Source organism: Siniperca chuatsi, linkage group LG19 (assembly GCF_020085105.1).
Source record: "Siniperca chuatsi isolate FFG_IHB_CAS linkage group LG19, ASM2008510v1, whole genome shotgun sequence".
Lineage (NCBI taxonomy): Eukaryota > Metazoa > Chordata > Actinopteri > Centrarchiformes > Sinipercidae > Siniperca > Siniperca chuatsi.
Window position 1 is genome coordinate 23042411 of NC_058060.1, and position 23646 is coordinate 23066056.

General features: G+C 39.6%; 1 protein-coding gene across 1 annotated transcript in view; it reads right to left on the minus strand.

Annotated features, from left to right (window-relative positions):
* Window positions 1-6001: 6001 nt before the first annotated feature.
* The window catches only part of rnf152 (ring finger protein 152), a 52457-nt gene continuing 34812 nt past the window's right edge, over window positions 6002-23646 (minus strand). The window contains exon 2 of the mRNA XM_044176722.1: window positions 6002-12569. Coding sequence (XP_044032657.1) covers window positions 11725-12366 — 642 coding nt within the window. The 5' untranslated portion in view covers window positions 12367-12569 and the 3' untranslated portion in view covers window positions 6002-11724. The remainder of the gene's footprint in view (window positions 12570-23646) is intronic.

Consider the following 23646-nt stretch of genomic DNA (forward strand, 5'->3'; position numbering starts at 1 on the left):
TGTTTTGTTTCATGTGGACATGGAGTATCTAATATTCATGACAGCACTTTTATCTATTCATGCATATACAAATTACGTGCACAGAGAATTTTGTTTTTGACCCTATTTCCAAGTAACCCAGTTTTAGTTCAGTGCATCAAAACATCATAAATACATCACCTGGCTTGGAGAATATTTCTTTGGTATGGAAACTTTTTTCTCCTTCCAGTATTGGTTTTCAACTTCAGTACAAGCTCATTGCTTTGAATACATTGTGATACAGACAAAAAAATCTGATCAGTTTACTTATCACAAGGAGCACCACTCAGTCTGTGAAAACAGTGGTATAATGTCTCTTGTTGCTCTGGAGGAGCTTCGTCAAGACAGAGAAAATGACCCTGCTGTTGTAATCAGGGTTACCTCAGCGTGGGTTTGAGACTTCTTTGAAGAGCCTGTGTTACAAACTGGAAGTTTGAAAGAAGTTTAGTAAGTAGGGGCGTCTAATGAAAGATGCTGGTTTGTCTGTAGTTTATCTTCTCTTTTAGTAGTTATAACTCACGTGTAATCTCCCCTCTTTGTCAAACCGAAAACCAGGTTGTAACATTAAAATGAAAGAGATGGAGTCTGGCCATTAGCTGGGCTACTCCCTGCATATAAACACAGTTACTGACAAAAAATCTTCAGCAAGCACATAGTGATGACATGTCCGTGTGTCCACATAGTTTTGGCCATATAGTGTAAACTGACATAGTTCTTTGAGTACAGAACTCTGGAGGACTCATATTTTTCAAGGACCAGAGAGTAAAGTCGTTCATGATGAATAATCAAGTAATTTAAGGAATTTGTTTCAAAATGTTAGACTTTAAAAAAAAGTCAAACTGGATATGAAGCCTGAGTGTCAAAGGTCAGTATATTAAAACACATGTTCTATCATTAAATCATTAAGTAATCATGCAAGCAAAGGTCTTAAGATGACTCTTTACTTAAAAACCTAAATGTTTTTACTTTCATGCCAGCACTCATTTCTTTTGAGTGCATGTCATTTTGAATTAATTTCATTAAATTCAAACCCATTCATTAATTTTGCTCTGATCATTTAAATTACCATGTAACTAAACTCTGATCTATTGGTGGGAGTTAAATTCAACAAGATAAAGTGACCTTGAGGTCTTATTCCCTAAAGACTGCTTTAAAACTAAAGCCCGAGTTGTTCTTCAGTCCACTTTATGGTGTTTTTGCACAGTGATACAGCCAGTTTTTCAGGTTCAGAAATCTAAACCGTTCCATAAAGAGCTCTCAATGAAGCCCTCAACAGGTGTTGGCCTCCAGAAAAAGATTAGCTTCTGAATTTCACGAGCGTGGGATTGATTGGTTATGTTCTCCTGCATGGTGGACGCTGTCAAAATGCTAATGAGGGCCTTCGTACCCTGAGAAACCCACCAGCCATTAGTTATTGCACTGTTCCTGGAATGAGGGTCGCATGTATGCAAGTGCAGACACACACACACACACACTAATTAACCTGTCATTACCTACATCTGGGTAGCGATCACACGAGTAACAGAACTGATTTTCCTCCTCGTCCGTACACTGAATTAGCTGGCTAAGTTGGGGTCATTTTCTTGAGCTGTCATATTTCAGTTTGTTTGATGATCCCGGGTCGGCCCGGCCGGCTGCAGCTTCTGTCCTGGAAGCAGGAACGAGAGCTTAGATACACATGGACATTGTTAAGGATCAGTTTCTCGCTGAATAAGCATGTGGGGTCCAAAGTGAGGACAATGAAGAGGACTTTGTCCACAATGTGATTAACATTAAACCCAGCAGAGATGAAGTACTTGAAAATATATAAATAGAAATAAAACATGACACTGTCAACTATGGGAACTGTGTTGTCATGTTCAAGTATTTCATTATCATTTAAGTATTAAAGAGTTATATATGCTTGTTATGACCAGACACCCTTTTAGTTATCTTCAGCCAACCAACCCATTCAAGTGTTTGCATGAAGTCCCACCTGTTTATTACACAGAAGTTGTTTGTTTTTGTTAGTTTTGTCATTTGTCTTTCTGGTTGGTTTAGTTTTATGTGATTTTTTTTTTGTGTTTGTGCTATTGTCCCTGCTGGGATTCGATTCTACGTTTCCATGTTATTACTTGATCTTTTACTGTGGGGAACTAGACAATGTTCAAATGATCATATCTTCAACCAGAAAAAGAGAGAAGATCAGACTGGAGGAGCAATCTGCAGAAAATGAATCCTTATAAATCTTTACAGGGAAAAAAGAACTTGATGAACAAACTAGAAAAACAAACAAAAAAGGCCTAACTGCATACATACTGTTCATGTTGGTAAAACGATCAAATTAGTTAAAGCATGTCAGCATAAAGCAGACTAAAATAATGAACAGTGACATTTACTCAAGTACTGTACTTAAGTACAGTTTTGAGGTACTTTACTTGCATTGAGTACTTTTACTTTTAATACTTAAAAGTACAAAAGTACATGATTGTACTTACATACTAATACTTAAGCGACATTTTTGATGTAGGACTTTTACTTGTAACAGAGTATTTTCAGTGTGGTATTACTTTTACTAATGTAAAGGATCTGAACACTTCCTCCACCACTGCAGAATGTCATGTGTCATATGTGTCAAGTGCTAACGGGTTACACAGTACTGTAGTATATGCGCTGTAGTTTGCACATGAATTGTGTCCCCTTAAGAACACATTGCTCTCGTAGGTAAAGACTGTAACTTTGGTGACTTGAGCATTTCCCAGTCGCAGTCTCCCCTTACAACATACTGTACACCTCCATCTTTGTGAAAGTTGCAACACAGAACTTTGTCCTCTAATCCTTTCAAATATTTAAGTTTTCAGCTGCCTGACATACTGTAGGAGTGTTCTCTGAAAAATTGATATTGCTTTTACTCACTCCGTTGCACACTGTCACCCAACACTGCCTCCTACAAATAGGAACCATAACTTTTTTTTTCAGTATGAGGAAAAGAAGTCTCATCTGCTGCCAGGCTTAAACAGATGACAGTCTCCCAAGCTTATGCCAAGAATCCATGATACATCCTTGTGAGCGCTCGCATAATACTATACTGATACAAGAAAATAGTTCCCGTGACAAACCTGGAATTAATACTGTGTTACAGCGAGGAAGCTGGAATTTCTGACTTGAATAAAACATGCAAATGATATCATATATGTAAATTTCAGCATTTCATGAATTTAAATCTTTGAATTTACCTGCAAGGTAAATTAATAAATCACAACTGTACCTTAGGAGGGTTAAGTTGTACTCAATTATCATTACTGCATGTTAACTTGTTAGTTCAAAATGTGTTGCAGAAAGAAGCTGTTACATGTATAAGTAGACTGGAGCTAGTGGTGCGTTATCAAAAAGAACACACTTCATTTTCTTGGCTGCATTAAATACTTATTTAAAGAAAACGAAAACAATAGGGAAATTTGAAGAGAGTTTTGCCTGTTTCTGTTGTTGTTGTGTGGAAAGAGTTTACAGAGTAGCATGCCACTGAATCCCAGGTGCATTATTCTGCCAGTGTGCATGAGTAAAATCAAGCTACTGATCTCCTCTGGTAATCCAACTCTGAATCCTGACAGGCTCAAACTACTAAAACAGTGACTAACATTAGTGGCAACAGAAACAGGACAGCTACTAACATTTGCAAAGAATATAAAATGTTTGAATGACAGTTGTTTTAATAAAGTACAGCCAAAGGAAAATGTTAGGTATTGTTGTGAAATAATAATACCTTATAAGAAAGAAACTGCTTAGTTTATCAGACTTTTCTCTAATTATTGAATGACTATTAAGTGTAATAAGTTCAAATAAGTTTCACACTAAAAAGAAAATGTTGTATATTATATTTACTTGATATTATATTCGTATTGTTCTTCTCCTACTGCTACGTCTGTCTACTCTAAATACAACACCTATTGCATGTCTGGTTTTTTTTTTGTATTTTTACAGTGTGGTATTGCTACATTTAGTACAAATATAAATACTTCCTCCACCACTGATGATTTGACAATGTATTGATGGCATTTTAAAATCCAATTATACTTAATTATACTTAAATCATGATGCTTAGGATTTTTTGTATTCTCCCAAATAGAGGCCATGGTGTGAAAGTATAGTCAACATAGAAGCTCTTTCACTACCTTTCTCCAGAGCTGAACCACTGCACAGTGGTTTTCAGTTTCAAATGGAACAAAACTTTCCATGAAACATTTTAAGGCATTCATGACCCTCCAGAGAAAGTTGGGTTTGTGTTCTGTTATTTCCTGTTTTATTTTTTTAAGAGTTCTTCCTCTCGTGTCTTGTGTAGTTTTACTTCCTGCTTGTGATTAGTTTGCTTGTCCTTATTGGTTCCACCTGTGTCTCATTGTCTCCCCTACCCGAGTGAGTTTAGTCTGCGTTCCTTTGTTCTGTGTCACATCGTCGTACTTGTCTTAAGCTTCCCGACCCTAGTCTTCTGTGTCTTGGATTTATCCTCTGTTTTTTTGTGGACCTAGTCTGTGGAATTTTGGTTTTTGCTGGCTCCCTGTTGGGCCTGCTGTCTGCGTTTGGGTCCTCTCCCTGTTTCCCGGCTTGACCCTCAAACATGACAGAAACCCGCTGTCTGCAGCAGAGGATCTCACCTGTAATTACACATTGTTCAGTTTGAATTGCTTTCCCCCTCATTGTATTTTCAAACTTCAATTTACAGAGCAGCTTAAATACATAACCTTTGCCAACACAATACTATATCAATTTATTTAAATTATTTATCTGTTTACAGTGCAGCTAATCAGACTCACACTGTTTTTAATACATTTGGTCAAAAATAATTGCAACCGCTGACTGTGTTAATTCATGTTTCCTGTGAATTCCTCGTGCTTCAGTAGACAGGCTGAATCCAGTGTGTGAGTGGAGGATAATTACTGCAGATTGTACAGTAAATACTCTAAGTATCAAAAATGGGGTTTGATTTCATGAAAGTCTCAAAGGATTCTAACTTAAATGTTGCTCAAATGCAACATTTTGTCTTCTTCAAGCTTCTTTCAATCATGTCACTAAGGACTTCTTGTCTGTTTCAAGTCAATTTCAATCTCTGCTTTTACACCAACATGGACACAGGTCCTTGGAAAATGGACATCTGAATGTCTATTCCATGGCAACTGGGAATAGCTGAGGAAGACTGTGTGATTCAGTTAAAAACTCCAGAAGAGCTACTAAATTGCCCTTGTGGTGAGATTGTTTTGTCAATAACTGAAGTTTGAGGCCTAAAACAGGTAGATTTTAGGCTTTTAATATTTGTGTGTCCTTAAATAATACAGTTTTAATCAAAAATAAACTGCATGAGAGCATTTACAAATGCTGGAAAATGATAACAGATGTTGGATTCATGACATAATCTGAAAACTGAGGGGAAGAAATTTTATCAAAGTCCATACTTTTCCAACAATAATTGATGCACTTGAAAAAAAAAAACCTATTCTGTGGTCATTAAAGTAAAGAACCCTTTCATTAGGAGTGAAGAGGTGGCTGGTTGTGGCTGTGCAGTCCATGAGCGTGGTCATCATTAGCAGCGGCCGCTGTGCTGCCTGTCAGGAATAGAGGTGTTTTGCTGCGACAAAGTCGGCTGCAATTGGCCCCCGGAGAGCGTTAATTACCTCCCTCACACTTTATCAATAAATATTTAGGGAGAAAAGAGGTTCCTGAGGGTAAACACAGAGAGCCTGCTTTCCAAGTTCACTCAACCATGAAATACGGGACTTCAATAAATAAAGCTACGAGTAATAAGCTTTTTTTATCTCTTAGTGGAGTCCATTACCTTTAAAAAAAAAAAGAAACATTTAAAATTTTGGTTATCTGTGTTTTTCTTGTAATTTCAATCAGTACATGCCAAGTAGTATTTCTCTACAAATGGACATTTATGTTAAAGCTGAAAAAGGTCCATAATCGGCCAAATAAATAAATTTCAAAATGAAGACTGCTGGAGACCTTGTTGTTCAGATTCAGAGCGTTTGCTTTAATAGTTCACCAAAAACAGCTGCTGCTTGCATCGTCAGTCGTCGTCGACCTGACACAAACAGGAAACTACAACAGGAACTTCACGGCATTTTACAAACACACAGGCACAGAAATGACAAGCCTCCTTTCTACGCTTCTCTAGTCGTCACTCTTTAAGTTTCTGTAAAAATGTTGTACAGGGCAGTTCTTGATTTGAAAAAAAACAATTATTACACAGACGGTAGGAAGGATATTCAAGAATATGAATATTCTGTCTAATCCTTAGTGATCTTTAATTGGAGGATGTTTCATTTAGCAGGAAAATATGAAAAGCAATAACCTAAATGCCTGGTGTATATCCTTGATTTTTTTGTTTAACTGCATTTTACAGTGTTTGCTTCTAAATAATGATGGGATTGTACTGACTTCAGATCAACGATCTCATCAGCACTGTACAGACATAAGGGTGGAAAAAATGAACAAATGAGGTGCATTATAATAATATTATTGCTTATCAGAACTGATCACTTTCTGTGCCAAAGTGATAAAATTGCAGTCATAAATTGTAGCTGAGGACCCCCAAAATGGCTGCACAGATGGAGTATTAAAGGCCTGGCTCACCCAAATTACTAAAAAGCACATCTTTGCACTTTCACACTTAGTGATATCTAGCTATGCAGATAGTGCTGGTTTAATTTGTCCCAGTTTTGAGATATTTCTCTGAGATTGATGCTTCCACCCCAGCATAACTGAGATAAATTGAGCTTCAACAAAATTCAAAAGCAACAACTCTTTCTAGAAACCCTGTTAGTCAAAATCCATAGAAGCCACAGTGAATATGTTTTAGTTCCAATGAGGGGGTTTTACACAGAAATGGGGAATTGTTTCTGGAAAGAGATGTTGCTGTTGACTGTAAATTGTAAATGTAATTTTTTGAGCATCAAAAATTAAACCTCATTCACCTCCATTATATTGTAGTGGAGGCAGATATCTCTAAAGGTGTGCCATCCCTTTAAGAGTCTCTTCTCTACCCCCTCAGTGTTACAGTGGATCACAGAGATGTCTCTTTGCGCCTCCAACACTGTGTGATGTACTTGTAAGTGTAATATCTCATGATGAACAGTTAAGACTGTGTCTAGCAAGAAACGCAGGATACTTTTATTCTTTGACTATGAATTCCAGCAAGGCCATCATACTTAGGTCAAAGATTTCCTTAGTACTGCTTTCTAATAAGGCATACAATACAAATGGTTTCTTTTAGGAAATAGCCTTATAAATGGTTAATAAATTGTTAGTAATGTTTTATAGATCATTAATAACACATGACATATTGGGTTGCCAGGTTGAGTCAGCCAGGTGGAGCAGTCCATTGTCTAAGCGTAGAAACATATAGCGGAGGAGGAGATACACCAGCCGAACAATTTTTTCACAATATAAAGTTCCTATAAATGGTTCATTACTGATTTATAAAGCATTAAATAATAATAAAGCCATTATTTACAATTTATAAACCAATATAAAGTATGCCCTATTAGAAAGTTGTAGTAATGTATTAATAAAACATGTCACATAGCCTTCATCAAGATTTCCCCCCAAAATTATTCATGCATTTATTTTTATTTTATTAACTGGGATTTCCTTTATCTCAAGAGTTATCGTGGACGGTAGACCTCGGCGCAGCGGGGTGAAGCGACGCCAGAAAACCACTTCAACCTCAAGTACTGAGAAATTAGCATGTTTTTTTTATTGCCCAGATCGTTGAGCGCTCGGAGCTAAAAATATTTCTACTTTCAGTGAAGGAGCGCCGCACTTCAAAAAGGGCTTTAAAATATAATGTCATTGCAACAGCAGGACCTGCAATCAGCAGCATGTCCCACGTAACAGTTCAGCTGAAATTCACTCCGTCTCTCAGTGTATCTGCAAAACAAATAGTTTCCCTATTGTAACCCGAACGCTTTCACAACAGAACATTGCTGTGCAGGAAGTTGTGAGCTGCAAAATGGCTGAAGTATGTTTTGATTTCAAATCAATTTAAGTCTGATTTAAATGTCCAAAGTCTGTTTTTATGTTTAATCTCAGACTTCGCTTTGGTGAAAGGTGGTGAAATCAGGCTGATATGGGATGTCAAATCAAAATACATTTAGAAAAAGCCCCAGTTTGAACAAAATCAAAGACAAGTTGTCATTTTTAAGGAAAAAGTCACTTTTTAACCTTCAGTGATTGGATAATCGATAGTTTAGATGTATCAAATAAGTCATGGAATTGTGAACAAGTGGATATGTGTATTTATATAACATTTTGGTACAGTATAGGATTCTTTATATACTAAATACCAAAAATAACAAACACTGTTAACTATCTTTCCTTATGTTGTGTCACTGGTGTGTCATGCCAACTCTGAGCCCTGAAGTGTACCAAAGAACTTGTCATGTTTGTTTCTTTTAGAGCAAACACACAGAGCGCTCCCTAATCTCAAATCAGACTCTTAATACTAACCAAGCAAAACATGTTAAAAAAAAAAAAGTTATCAGAAAAAGACAAGGAAATTACAATCATTCTGTACATGACGAGGCATCTATACAAAAGAGTTCACCCTGTTTGTGTGTACTGTACACTCCATTGCGTTAACGATACAGTAAACAGACAAAATGCTTGCCTCAACATATAAAAGTGAAAAGAAAGAGAAACATCCATCTCTGCAGATACGAGAGCTATTCAAAAGCAGATAAATCGATAGTCGTCATTAACTAGAACCCTGCAGCGCCCACCCACTCCTGACCCGTTACTGACCCATTACTCACACACATAAACACACACCATCAATCTGTTGAGCCCATATTCACCAGTTTTCTAAATTAAGGAAGGTATTAAGATGAAGGGAGTCGACAGTGTGTGGGCTGCCGGTGAGGGCCTGGTCAATGCTGGAGAGTTAGTCTTTAGTGGACCATGGTGGTCTGCAAGTCAGGGTAAGAAGTAGATGGACAGTTAACTAATCGATGAAAGCATCCGTGGAAAAACATAATGCACTGCAAAAGAGAAACAAAAAACAAAAACTAGAAACAAGAATGTTGCCCGGAATGTCTCATTTTCAACTATTTTGTCTATTTAAAGACATAGTAGACATAGCGCTAGAGCAAGGAGGCGATTATCTTAGATTAACTTAGCATAAAGACTAAAAGCATTGAGGAAACAGCTAGCCTCTTCAAAGATAAATACACCTACCAACACCTCTGAAACTCACAAGTTACTGTAACACGGCCCCTACTACCGTGCGTGATACAGCTGTGTCAAGTCATAGGCTAACCTTCAATCCAAAAGAAAGAGAGTTATGAATGCAAAACAGGCATTAGACTTACTCTATGCATCGAGTGAAGGAGAGGTTTCAGGACTGAACAACGTGTCCTGGGTTGATTCTGACGGTCATCATCTGACAGCGATCCAGAGCCTTCACGAAAAGTGAGGCAAAACTATTATACTAATGTTATCAAATGTAGCCTATAAACATTTATGGAATAGATTTATTCTAAAGTAAAGTCTAAAGTCTTTCCCTCTGACACAGGTGTGTTTTGCGGCCCCTCCAGGTGGTGTGCGGCTCCCTCATTATGTGTTTTTTGACCATGTGGCGAGTATGAGTTTTAGACCGCAGTGTAGCCCTATTGTTTAGCAAAAGTGATCATTATACAATGTATAACATTGTAACATGTCATGTTTTTGTTGGGTAAAAATCTACTTTGAATTTTGGAATTGAGTAGAATTGTTTCTTTTAAATAAATATTTTTGTATGCATAATTGTTTGGATGCACGCCAGTCTGAAACAAAGCAGGAAGAACATCTTAGATTCTTATTCTACATTATTATCATAATCATCATCTTCATCATGTAGTCCTATAAAAACATTGCAATAGTCAATCGTTTCTTCTAAATTGTATGCTGCATTTAAATTCAGACTGTGTTTAGAATATAACTACAACAGCCTGGAGTGGATGACATCAAAAGAGCCATCACGCGTGGACGTGACCTTCTCCACAGGTGCAGAAGAGCGCAGGAGAAAATTACCTGTATGATGAAGGCGGAATGCAAACACAATAAAATATTCTGTAAGCGCCTAAAGTGCTCGGATGCTGTTTAGGAGGTGCACACCCAAGGTGCTGAATGTCTGCGCAAAGTGTGTTTGAGCACCGAGTAGCAAAAAGAAATCGCAAAATCAATGTATTCTAATAGCGGGTAGACTTTACCCGTTGGCGATTTTAGGTATGCAGCAACTCCTGGCTGTTAAACAAACGAGACGTTTCAATTAGTGGGCTTTAGGGGTGCTGATAAAGTGTCAAGCTTTTTGAAATGAGAGAGATCCAAGCTAGCTGTTTCCCCTTGCTTCTAGTTTATGCTAAGCTAAGTGGCTCTAGAGCCGTACGTAACACACAAACATGAGAGTGGTATCGATCTAACTCTCGAACAGAATAAGCGTATTTCCCAAAATGTCAGACTAATCCTGTTTAATTTTTATTCTGTCATCCAGTTCAAAATACAGTATTTTGAGCAAATTCTTTGTTTATCAAACAGCCTGTACATTTTTGGCAGCTAGCATCCTACTAGAAGGTTGCACAAAGTTTCCCACCATATTTGAAATAGGACAGCAACTAGTAATATTTTTCTTTTGATAAATGAAAAGATCGTTAAGTAAAGAAACTGTCAGAAAACAGTGACCATCGCAGGTTCTGAGAACCTTTGAAGATGTCTTCAAATTAGTTGTCCGAGCAACAGTCCAAAACCCAATGGATATTGAATTTACAATGATATAAAAGAGAGAAAAAACATCAAATTGTCACATTTGAGAGGCTGAAAACAGCAAATGTTTTTCACTTTTTGATTGATAAATGCCATAAACAATTATTTATTTATTTATTGACCAATCTCTTACTTGACTAACCTGTGTTTTTAATTTAGACCTGTAATATGCTGGCATGAATGAACAATACAATCCATGTTTTGTCTTTACTAACCACATGGAGCCATCATAGCAACAGTTTGTTCTGAACAGGAACAGGTTGTGTGAAAGAAAAAAAAATGAATGAAAGCTGTGTTGATTTTCATGATTCAAACGAGGCCAGACGTGGATCCTGCACAGTTAATTCCTACAGCATCAGAGAACGGAGAGCAGCCAAGTCCAAACTCTTTGTACTGCAGCACCAGCTGGAGACACCGCACTTGGAACCTACACTCAGCTAAACAACACTATGATAACTGATTTATTTCTACAAACCACAGACTAAACAGGCAATCCAACGACTGTGTGAGTGAGTGTCAGCTTGGCCCCCAGCCAAAAACATATCAGCAAGCCAGAAACAATCAGCTGGCCAAAAACATTTCTGGAGTAATTCCCAAAGCGTTCTTTCAGAGAAAATGGAAAGACAGGAAAAGGGCAGGGGTTTCAGGGCCGACAGAGTGCTGTTGACAAGAGGAAAGTGAAGTTTGTATCTGTATTTCCATTTTGATTTCAGTCTCCCAAATAAAAAAAATGGGACACAATGGCAGACTATTTGTGAATCCCCTCCCTGCCCTCTTCTTCTTCATCTGTTTCTCTCTATGTTGCTCTGTAGTTTCCTTGGATGCCCATGATGTGAGTTTAGTCCCCTCTCAACAGCAGAGTCCCGCCCTGAGGAGAGGCGGGGCTAGTGGGGGAATCTGGAGGGATGGGGGCAGTCTGAGCAGCCTCCCCTGCCCTCAGCCGCAGGAGATAACAGTGAAGCGCTTGGAGATGCAGGACATGTTGTGCAGCACGATGCCCAGGAGGAAGAGCAGCACGCATGCCACCAGGATCACCGTGCACACACCAGACCACGTGGAGCCCTTCCCTCCTCCTCCTCCCACCGGGCCAGTAACTCTCCTCTCGCCCTCGCCTCCTTCCAACCCCACCCCCTCCAGACCCATACCCAGGCCCAGAGGCTGCTGCTCAGGTACGGTCACCACCGTCATCCCCTTCTGCTGGCTGCCAGGCAGGAAGCGACATCCCAGCTCCCCCGGCAGGCCAAGCGCCCGCTCCTTGGCAACGGGCAGTGGCAGCATGTAGCAGCCATTGCTGGGGAGGCGGATGAAGACGGGCGTGTGCTCAGAGGCGTGAGGGATGGCGATGACAGTGATGATGTCCGGGTCGTCAGGGAGCTGGGAGACGGACAGGCCCGGAGGGAGCTTGGTGACGCCACGGCACCAGGGACAACGAATCTCCTTCTGGCTGCTGCGCATCTGGGTCAAACACACTGAGCAGCATGTGTGTCTGCAATCCAGGAGTTTGGGCCGCCGGCGAGGGCTGTAGTAGTTAAAGCAGATCTGGCACTCCAGAATTGAATCTTGGGAAAGAGTCTCCATTTTTTAAAGATGGGTGGGTGGTCCCTTTTTATATTCACTGGCAGACAGCCAGTAGGCCAGAAGGTAAGTCAAACAGGTCTTGTAGAAAGGTTGCACAACTCCAAGTGAAGCTAAGAAAGCACAACTGGCTCCGATGCTTGATGTTTCACCACCGTCCTTGATTTCACAGCGATCAGCTCTCTGGTGGCAACATGGTCATTCATCTGCAAGAGAGGAGAAAGCATTGTTGAGACAATGAGGGCAGCAACAGTAAAAACTGTAACTTGGAACTGATGAAAAATTGAGCTTTGATGTGAACACTTAATATGCAAGAAAGGGCAACAAAAACTTTAATATTTTTTCTTTCTTCTTTGAAAGGAAGTTGATGGTGTTTCATTTTACAGATCCATAGAATCAGTCTGGACATGCAGTGATTTGTTGGTATGGGAAAGCCAAATCCATCTCAGCAAATCTGGACCATTGTATCTACAATGAATTTCACATCTAACCCCTGTAAGAAATACAGATTTCCGAAAACTAGGTGCAACAGGTTCAATTTTGTATTTAGCACATGTGCAATAAAGGCTCTTAATTCTAATATACCATGGGACGTGGTTTTCTGCAGTTTAGCACATTTTCTCATCCCTATTCTTATTGTTAAAGATTTTCTTTTTTAATTATCACATTTACTTTATTGTATTCTGTATTGTGTGTATTGTGTGTAAGTTTTGAACTGAACATCTATTTGGACAGTCAGCCGGCAGATTCAGGGTTGGTCCATGTGCTCCTCTGACACAGCCACTTCTCATGTGACTCTTGTCATATGCCTATTAATTTGTCTTTGCATATTACATTAGTAATTGTGTTGATGTAAGTTTTGAGACAAAAGTTTGTATGTTCATTGCAACTGAATTCTGGCACCAAATATGAGTTACTCTATCAGTTTCCCTGATTGCAAATTATTGGTATCACCGCAAAGCTATATTTCCTATCCAGCATCTAATAGTTTTTCTTAAAATCATCCCACCAAAAACTGTCCTCACAAAATGCAACACAACGCAAAGTCTCTACACAAAAATGCATGTCCAAACTAAATCTGAAAGGACTATCAGTGATTAACGTTTCAGATGTTTAGAAAATGTGATTCCACATTTGTCAGTGTTTTATTAATGTATGTTCAAAACAATGTCGCACACATGCACGTTTGCTTGGCAGCCCCCTCAGCATTTGACAATATTCAGGAAAAAGTATACATGACTTGATTTAAAGAGATATAAACATTCAAACATGTTCGTATGGTCCTTCAACACTTGTAAATGATGCCAGATATCCCAAACATTCAGTGAGAGGAACAAATGGCCGTTTACAGATGTGATTTAACAGCAGGGAGAAAAAAAACACAGCCCTGATTGAGGGAGATGCAGCAGATGTCCAACAATGCATCATGAATGACAGAGTCATTATTATGTACAGCACGCATTGTACATGTCAGCCGCCAGCTGACTGCAGTTGGGGCGAGTCCATAAACAATTTCTACCTCCTCCTACTCCTCTTGTATAATCACGTCTACCGTGTTAATCCATGCGGAAGCTGTGATAGTTTACTTTACAGATGATTAAACCTTGTCAAAATAGCACCAAGGAAACAATGAATACCAAACAGGGCCCTGCCGACTTTTTATTTTATTTTTCGCCCAAATTGTCAAGTGTGAAAACTGCTGAGGAGGGAAGACAACTAGATTTTTCTTTCTCTTTTCTCCGCTGCCATCTCAACAGAGCCGGTGTCCCTCCAGGCACAACTGTGGGTAGACAGCTAGAGTGAAGAGTGAGACAGATGGAGAGAGAGAGATGGAGAGGAAAGTGGTGATAGAAATGGAAAAAGGTGACCACTGATTGCCCTGCAACACCGTGCATCTCAGTCCTTTATCAAAAACAAGATCTCAGGCAATTAAACTGCCCATAGCGCCCTGTGGGGACACTGACGTGGCAATGACAGATAAGAGTGTGTTCACACCAGGCATGCTTAGAGCAGTTTTTATTCAGTCTGGAGTCTTTTAGTTTGGTTCATTTGGAGAGGAGAGGATGATCACATTCGACCTTGGGCAGTGGTAAATAACTGCAACAAGACAAGGTTTAGGTTTTGATATCATTTTATTGAATTGGAATCCCACATAGATTCCACTTATTAAACCTGAATCCTTTTGAAAACATTTCATCCATCAATATCTAGGTCTAGGGCGTCATTGCAGTAGACTAAACAAAGTAGCCAAGATGCCCTTGTCCATAGCCACGTCCTCTAGCTCTTCCTGGGGGATCTGAAGGCATTCCGAGGCCACATGGGACATATAATCCCTCCAGCATGTTGTGGGTCTGCCCTGGGGTTTCCTCCAGGTTGCCCTGACCAGAATACCTCCTTGGAAGGCGCCCAGGAGGCATCCTGATCAGATGTCTGAGCCAACTCAACTGACTTCTTTCAGAGTAAAGAAGCAGCAGTTCTACTCCAACTCTTTCCAAATGGCTGATATCTTCAACCTACTTTCGAAACCATTACTGATTCTATTTAGGTTTAGTGTTAGGGATGCACGATCCAATCTTCTGGATACTGACCCTATTAAGTGGTTCCAGTTATGGCCAGACGTGACCAATCCACAGTAAATACAGATTTGTCATCAAAATTCAGTGTTTCTGCTATCAGTTAGCAGCTTACATATGTAGCTTACATATAAATGATCCCAAAGAGTTCCACGCAGTGTGGTATACAGATTTTGAATTTGGGAAAAGGACATTACTGGTATTGAATCAATAATTGGTATTCCTGAAGTAATGGAATCTGTATCAGGACAGAAAAAGTCACAACCTCACAGAGCCGCTAGCGTGGCTGTAGACTCTTAGTCTTATAATGTTTCATTTCTTTTTAAAAAATGACCACAATGAACAAAAAGTTTGTTCAAAGAGTTTTTTCTATTGAGGGTTGGATCTAATGTTACATGCATGTACTGTATATTACAAGTTCAATTAATTAATGTTCGCTAGTATTAGCAGTCCATGAAAGCATTGCAGTAGGTGGCAAAACCTTGTCCTAGTTGTGCATAACTTAATGAATACAGATCTTTCAGTTTATCCAGTTCCAATTCTCCCAAATCGAAACTGGATATAAAATGTAATCCAATCTTATTGTAAACCAAACCAAGATGCCTCATCAAGGTGAAATGCTGTGTGTCTAGTTGGCATTTAGAAAGTGTCCTAAGAATGCAAAGAGTTTTATGAGGCAGATGGTCAAACATGTTGGAACCACGTTCCACTTTGCCTCAGACAGTAAAGAAAACCAGGTATTCTCACACCCTACAATGCTTCAGCACCGAAAGTACTCGAATCCTCGTTTGTCTGTTAAAGTCTACAGTCTCCCCAACCGGGTCCGGAAGCCAGACCCTTCGGTCCGCCTGCCTCCTCGCTCTGCATTCCCCAGCTGACCTAGTTTATCCACACCGCTACCGAGTCAAAGTCGAGGAAAAGTGCAGAAAAATCCTGGCAGTTTTATAGAGAAGTGAGGAGAGAGGAATACGAGCAGAGGAAGCAGAGAAAGAAACCTGCCCTTGAGGGGGTGAGACAGCCCAGGGTATTACTGAATCCTTTTCCCAAAGATAAGGATTAGCTTTGATCTGACATAAATGCTTTGTGGCTCAATATTCCCATACACCCAGTTGCTCTCTTTTGCCTTCCTTCTTCCATTCTGACTGAAAAGCTTTTCCTCTCCTACTTTACATCAATTCTTCATACTTTTCACCAGGTAATTTCTTTCCTTTTTCCCCCCTCAGTCTTTTCCTTTCCACAACTACCTTTTCACAAATTTTCTACATGTCGAGAAGTAGAATAAAGCAGCACAATAACTACAAAAAATACGGAAACAGCAATATTAGCCACAGCAATTATCAAAGGCAGCATTTCCTTGTACGTGGAAAGTCATTTCCAACATCTTAAACAAGTTTAAACAACTTCTTAAATAAGTTTGTGAGAGAAAAGGGAATATTATGCAAGACAAATGGTGCCCAGGTATTTGACAATTTATATAACTAATGCAATATTCAGCAGTAGGGCTGCAACTGACTTCATATTCAAATTGCTTGTTTTGTTGAACCAATAACCAAAAAAATCCAAGTTTTTTAGTTTAATCTCATAGAAGACTAAGAAAACCAGCAAATACTCACTTTTGAAAGAAACCAGTGAGTTTTTAGTATTTTTGCTTTCTTTTAAAACAACAAAACAATTAATTGATTATGAAAATAGTTGCTGATTAATTTTCTGCCAATCGACTTATCAATTAATGACTTGTTGCAGCTCTATTAAGCAGGACATATATCATAAACTATGTCAGTATCATTATGTTAACAGATCCAAGGCGTGTAAGGTAACAACAAAACACGGACATCCAGTGAAGTTTTTCTCAGAATCTGAAAAAAACAACACGTCTGCTCTTGAGAAGCACTCTCAGGTCATGAAACAACAGCAAGGGACTCAAGGAGCAACCGAGGCTGCAACTTAACAATATGATTTATCGGTTCAACTGAGCTGTAACCAGAGCAACCTGGCTTTCCAGATAAAAGCTCAGTTTGTGACCCATTTTCTATTACACCTACATACAGTAGAAACAACAAAATGCCCCCCTAAAAGGTCCAGGAGCAGCTTTAAACAACAAGTCATGTACAAGTCAGTTTAACGTGAGATTCCCAACTGGAAAACAAATCTGGTTACAAATCAAGAGAACCATTTGTGGGCGACTGTGGCTTAGTGGTAGAGCGGGTCGTCCACCAATCGGAAGGTCGGCGGTCCGATCCCAGCTTCCCCCAGCCTACATGTGGAAGTGTCCTTGGGCAAGACACTGAACCCCATATTGCTCCCGAGGGCTGTGTCCTCGGTGTGTGAATGATTAGTTTCTTTCAACTGATGAGCAGTTGGCACCTGCCATCAGTGTATGAATGGGGTGAATGTGATATGTAGTTAAAGCGCTTTGAGTAGTCAGAAAGACTAGAAAGGCGCTATATAAGTACAGTCCATTTACCATTTGAAGGAAAGTTTAGGATTTGATTTAGCCTCTATCTGGTAGAATTATTATAATATTATATTTTTACAAAAATAGACCAGGGGGTTTTTGTGGCGTCATCAGGGGAGCAGGGAAGGACATATGATTTAGTAATGATGCAGAGTGAATGAGCGGCGGCCTCCACCACCCCAACATGCCTGTGGTCCACTGGGAGTAACCAACAGAAAACTCACACACACACACACACACACACACACACACACACACACACACACAGAGGACCGAACCGAAACACACACAAATATACTCACACATTCCCTCAGGGCCTCCCAACACAATCAGCCGAGGAGAAAGTGCACTCGTCCTAGCAGACAGAAGTTAAAAATAACCGCCCCAGCCAGAAGTACACACATGCACAAAACACACACATGTATACACAATATACTCTCTCTCTCTCTCTCACACACACACACACACACACACACACACGCACACACGCACACGCACACAGCTCCACTCAGCTTGATATAATAAACTACCTGGAAGCAGCAGGGGGAGGTGGGCTGTGAGCAGCATGGAGGAAAAACGTGTTAATCTGCAAACCCTGAGGTGGTATGAACCAGTGAAATGTCAGCGAGATGATGATGTACAGTGTGATGTAACACACAATACAATGCATGTGCATGCTGGTTCTTTACAGGACATGCGTTTGCATTGAGCAGGTGCAAAGCAGTTACCTGAAATGTACAGGGTTTTTCGGGCAATATCAACCACAGCAACTCAATTAGAGACCGACTTCTACTGGATTTCTGAGGCAAACATAATACTAAAACCATATATACGTATTCATAGCAATGACATGTATGAGAATGTATAATAATCATAATTTAGAGCATGGGAAACTATATACTAATAAATGTAGACATATAGAGGACATTCTTTTTTATCATTTGTGATGTATGAATTAATTTGAGGCCTGATATTAAAATACTTGAGATGGATTACAGGATTACAGGTCTCAGCATTGGTTATATCCATGGTAAGGATTTTGGTTTTAATTTCCATTTCGTTGCACATTTTATCCCCCTGCAGCCCAGTGCCCCTGCAGACTTGACAGGCCTAGGTCGCAAGTCCAGAGGTTGGACATTTGGATGTAGTCCCTATCTGGTGATAATAATAAATCCTTTCAAAAAATTGTTGGAGTGACACCAATTGGTCCTTGGCCCACGGCTGAACATTCAACTAAATTTCATTGAAATCTGTTGGCAAGCTTTTGAGATATCCTAACTAACCACCAAACAGACAGACAAATAAAAGGACTGAAAACTCTGTGGCAGCCGTAAAAATAACGTCTGACTGATGCCAATATTTCTTCGTGAGATTTTAACAGATACGAGTCCATCAAAATTGAAGTTGTCGCTCAACTCTTCTCCAATATTCCCATTATTCCCCATACGTTTTCAGCTATCATTCATCAGATATTAAAAACACCAGAGAATCTGACAGGAGCAAACACATTTCCTATCAAATTTATCAACTTTCAAATATGGCAGCTCCATTTGGAGTCTGTCCATGCGATTTGCAGCACTCTGGCATCATATTTCTAACGAATTCCATTATGCTCCACTAGACATTCGCTCATTTCTACTGACAGATAAATGCATTGTGCTGGGATGCATGTGTTGATTTTATATTAATTGCGTGCCACTTATGCATGCTAAAGTATGAAATTAATCTTAATATGCTTGTTTTTTTTTCACTTGCGATGAAAACATTTCATCAGTGAATAAAAGCTAAGGTGGTAACAGAACAGTCGATTGATGTTGATATGTTTCAGCCATGGGATTTTTGCAGCAACATAAATGTTACAGCACAAACAAGCCAAATCAAATGTGGTATCCTCTAAGTCTTGACTGTGGGCAGTGTGCCGAGCCAGCATTTGCATAAAGTTGGTGTGCTGATTTCCTCACCGACACATCAAATCTTTGGATGGGAGTCAACATCTCTTCCAGTGTACATTTAACAGCTAAAGTAGTCAAGTAGGAGCTGCTGAGGCTAAAGGGCAACAGCAGCTCCATCACTGAGTTGCCGGCTGCTTTTTACGCTCCACAGTTCGCCTGTGTGTGTTAATCCAGAACACATCAATTAACTTAAACTGCAGCCCATTTTTCAAATACGCTTAATGTTAACTGCACAGGCGAGGACAGAGAACAGTGTGTCCTTGATTAAGGTTACAGCGTACAGTTTGGATGTGTGTGTGCGTGCTGATACTTCTTCACTATTTGAGGATTAAGTCTTGGTTTTAGTGTTAAGGTTAGAGTTCAGTTTAGGGAAAGGATAGATATTTGGCATAGAGTTGTGGGTTAGGGTCTAAGAAAGCAAGGAAAATCCATTTTCAATTAATCTGAATGAAGTCATCGCAAAAAAAGAGATATCTCCAAATCTCCAGGATCAAAGTAAATCCACATTAATATTTCGCTTTGAGTTAAACTTTGGTGATTTTATCAGCTGTGTTGCAGCATAGACTTTTATTTAACCTCCTTTGTTGGAGTATAAACTGTCAAACAAATGAGTCATGGTTTGCAAACGAATGTCTTTTGAATAAACTGTCTGAACTTAATGTGAGTGACCAAGCTAACTAGCTGGCTAACTGACAGTTAGCTCATCAGTTACAGTAGTTCACCAATTAGCCCTGCAAGTAGCTACATCACCAAACTTCGAGAACCACATATTTTGCGAAAGCATATGGTTGAGGTTTGCTGTGCTGCTTTCTGGTGTGACTTATATTCCTTAAATTAACTGGCGAGCTTGCTAGCAAGCTAATGCTGCTATCTTACTTGTAGCTTCTGCTACTATGGTAGGCTACTAATCATGCCAGCTCTTGAAGACATTTCGCTGCACCACTTTCTGACCAGGAGATCATGGGTGTGTTTTACTGAGTTTGTGAATACACTGTGTGGCCAAAAGTTTGTGGACACCCCTATCCACATACTTTTGTGTAGGCTACTTTTCAACTCAGGATGTTTCTATGGTTTGGGCAAGGCTCCTTGGTTCCAGTTAAAGGAAATCTTAATGTTACAGTAAAATGAGATTTCAGACAATAGTGTGCTTTCACCTTTAACAACAATGTGTGTTTGGCCCTTTCCTGTTTCAACATGACAATAGCCCCATGCACAAAGCCAGGTCTATAAATAAATGGTTTTCCCAGTTTGGTGTGGAAGAACTTGACTGTCCTGACCTCAACCCCATCCAACGCCTTTGGGATGAATTGGAACACAGACTGTGAGCCAGACCTGTGAGCCAGACCTTATCACCCAACATCAGTGTTGGAGCTCGCTGAATCCCTGCAGTCAGGTTCCAAAATCTGGTGGAAAGCCTGAAACCAGAGGAGTGGAGGCTGTTGGCAGCAGATTAATGCCTGTGGTTTAGGAATGAGATGCTCAGCTATCACATATGGGTAAATGTTCCGGTGTCCATAAAACGGAGTTCTTTTTTGTATATTGTTGTGTTTGAGTGTGCTTGTCTATGCACCACCAGTATGATGTGTGATGCATTGTGTGTGTGTGTGTGTGTGTGTGTGTGTGTGTGTGTGTGTGTGTGTGTGTGTGTGTGTGCGCGTTTGTAGGCTCAGCACAGATGGAGCCCCTGATAGAGTCCTGTGCAGCCGACCACTTCAGGACACATTATAGCAATTTCCAGCTTGAAGAGCCAGCGAGCTTCAGAGCTGGCAGGCCTGCTGGATGAGCTCGGCCCCACAGATCTGCCCGAGCGTGACACCAAGTCCTGCACCGCTGGGACGCCTCCCAACCGGAGGAGGTGAGCCGAGGACAGTGGTGTTCATCCAGTACATCTCTCCAGGTACCCGGTTTCATTCTCTAAAGCCAATATTTGACTACAGAACCTTTTCCAGACTTAACAACAAATTCACCTGGGAAAGGAGAGGCAGTGCAGATTATATTGCCTCTCTGGTCAGTATCCTCAAACACACATATCCCACAGAGGCAACTTCCTTTACAAAAAGAGAGACTAAATGTATAAAATTGAATATGTTTACAGTACTGTACTGTATACTGAAAAGCTGACATTGAATGCAGAGTCACATTCGTAGTCTTGTTGTATTCTTTGGTGAGATTTGAACTAATCCAAATTTAGACTGTGTTTAAGTTAGCTGCTTGTGTTAAAGCAACATTAAGAAGTTGTGAGAAGTTTGGCCTATTTTGTTAAGTGCCAAAAAATGTTTAATAGAAAATCACATTCCTCGAAGTAAGATTTTAAAAAAAGCTATTGTTTTGGTAAAGTATTGATAAATGTCCTAGTTAAAGGGCTGGACAGCTTCCTCTATTTTCTATTTATTTTACAACCACCCACATTCAAGTAAAGGCAGCATTGTTATATCTGTCAGTATTGATGATGATGATGATGATGATGAGCTTATAAGACTTTTTAAAAGACCCTTTTAATACCACATAGGATGCAATTTCATACCTGTTTTAGTGTCATACTGGCCAAAGTATGAAAGTATGATGCAACGCCAGTAGGGCCAATATTGCCTAAAATTATTATTAAATCACTTTTTTCCAGCACTTCCCAGCAGTACAATAATTCCCAATGATAGAATTAATGAAATTAAAGCTACATGGACCTTTTCTGCATATGTGGCAAAAAATGGATGGATTACACACACCATTTAAAAATGATTGACATGATGAAGTTTTAGCTAAAATTGACACTTGCCCATTATGGGGCGAGGAACTTCCTGACTGCTGTAGTGAACCGCAGGTGCTGCAGGTCTGATTGTCCTGACTGAAACTCCACAAAACAGGATTGAACAGCCTCCTGAAGCACAACACAACAATCCCACTTTTAGTTTATAGGTGTGTAGCGTCTCCCAACAGCCCGCAACTACATACAAAAACATTTTATAACTATCATTACTGCCTACTGCCTACAGCAGGCAAGATACTTTTGTAAATTTAAGACTTTTTGTTACCTCTTAAGGCCTTTTTTGTGTTGAGGAAACTAAATTCAATGTTTTTCAAGACTTTTAAAGACATGCAGATATCCTGTTGCAGTGAGGTCTGTGGATTATCCAGAGTAACCCAGACTTTGTTTCTAGAAAGTTGCTGCAGAACTTTTTTATGTAATTATGTAATTTTTCAATGCTCTGACCACCACAAACTAAATCCCATTCGCCTCCATTTTATTGGGGTGGAGGCAGAAATCTCAGAGACGGCTTTTCTGCATGGCTAGATACCAGCAGAGGTAAGAAAGAAGATATGTTTGTCTTTTAGAATTTGGGTGGACCTACCCTTTAAAACAAGGCTGCCTATTTTGGGAAATGTTAGAAATCATTCAGTGACATGGGTATGCTAAATGCATTATATGCTAAGGCTTTGAGATTATCTGAGGTTAGAATTTGCCTTTGCAATTCTGTCACATCTATTAAAAAACCAACCCACTGAAAATTTAAATCATAGTAATGTCAGCGTTAAAACTGGAGGAAAGAGTGAAATTGACGGAGGAAGGAATTGATGCATTTTCAATTTTGCTTTGCCAACTCAGACAGTGATGAAATATAAAACCCTGACCTTTAAAACATGACAATAGTCCTATGTATATACAACGTTTTAGCGAGAAAATGTGTCTAAATATACAGTAACTATATTTTTATTGTATTTTCCATCTTTAAAGTTGCTCTATTTTTTATATATTTTTAGAGATTTACATGTATGAGTGTAGTATATGTGTGTGTATGTGTGAACTCACATACCTGTATGCATGTGAGTGACAGGCTGACAGCATATTGCTCCCACACTATCCCATCAATCCCCGGCGAGGTCACACAGAGTACAAAAACTCTCATCAGCAAAACAAAATCACTGGCCCTCGCCGCTCTTTGATGAAAGGCATCTCTACACTGAGAAATTGTGCAATTTCCAAAGCAGATGAAAGAGGTGAATGCTGTGATTTCAGCTGCCGGAGGCCTGATCTCCATCTACAGATTCAAATAAAGATCCTGGAGACCTGAGATAAAGGCAAAGCACAGCAGCTCTGCCCAAACTTCAAACAACACTGACACTTTTAATTAAACTAATCTGCAACAAGGCTGCTTATGTATATATGAAACTATGTAAATTAGGATTATTTAAAAACTATTAAGTGTGGGATAATGGTGTCAACATTTTCTATCCATTTCCACAATAAAATGCTTCCTGAAAAGTTCAACCAATTTCAAAAACAAAGATGACTCTTGAAAACATTGAT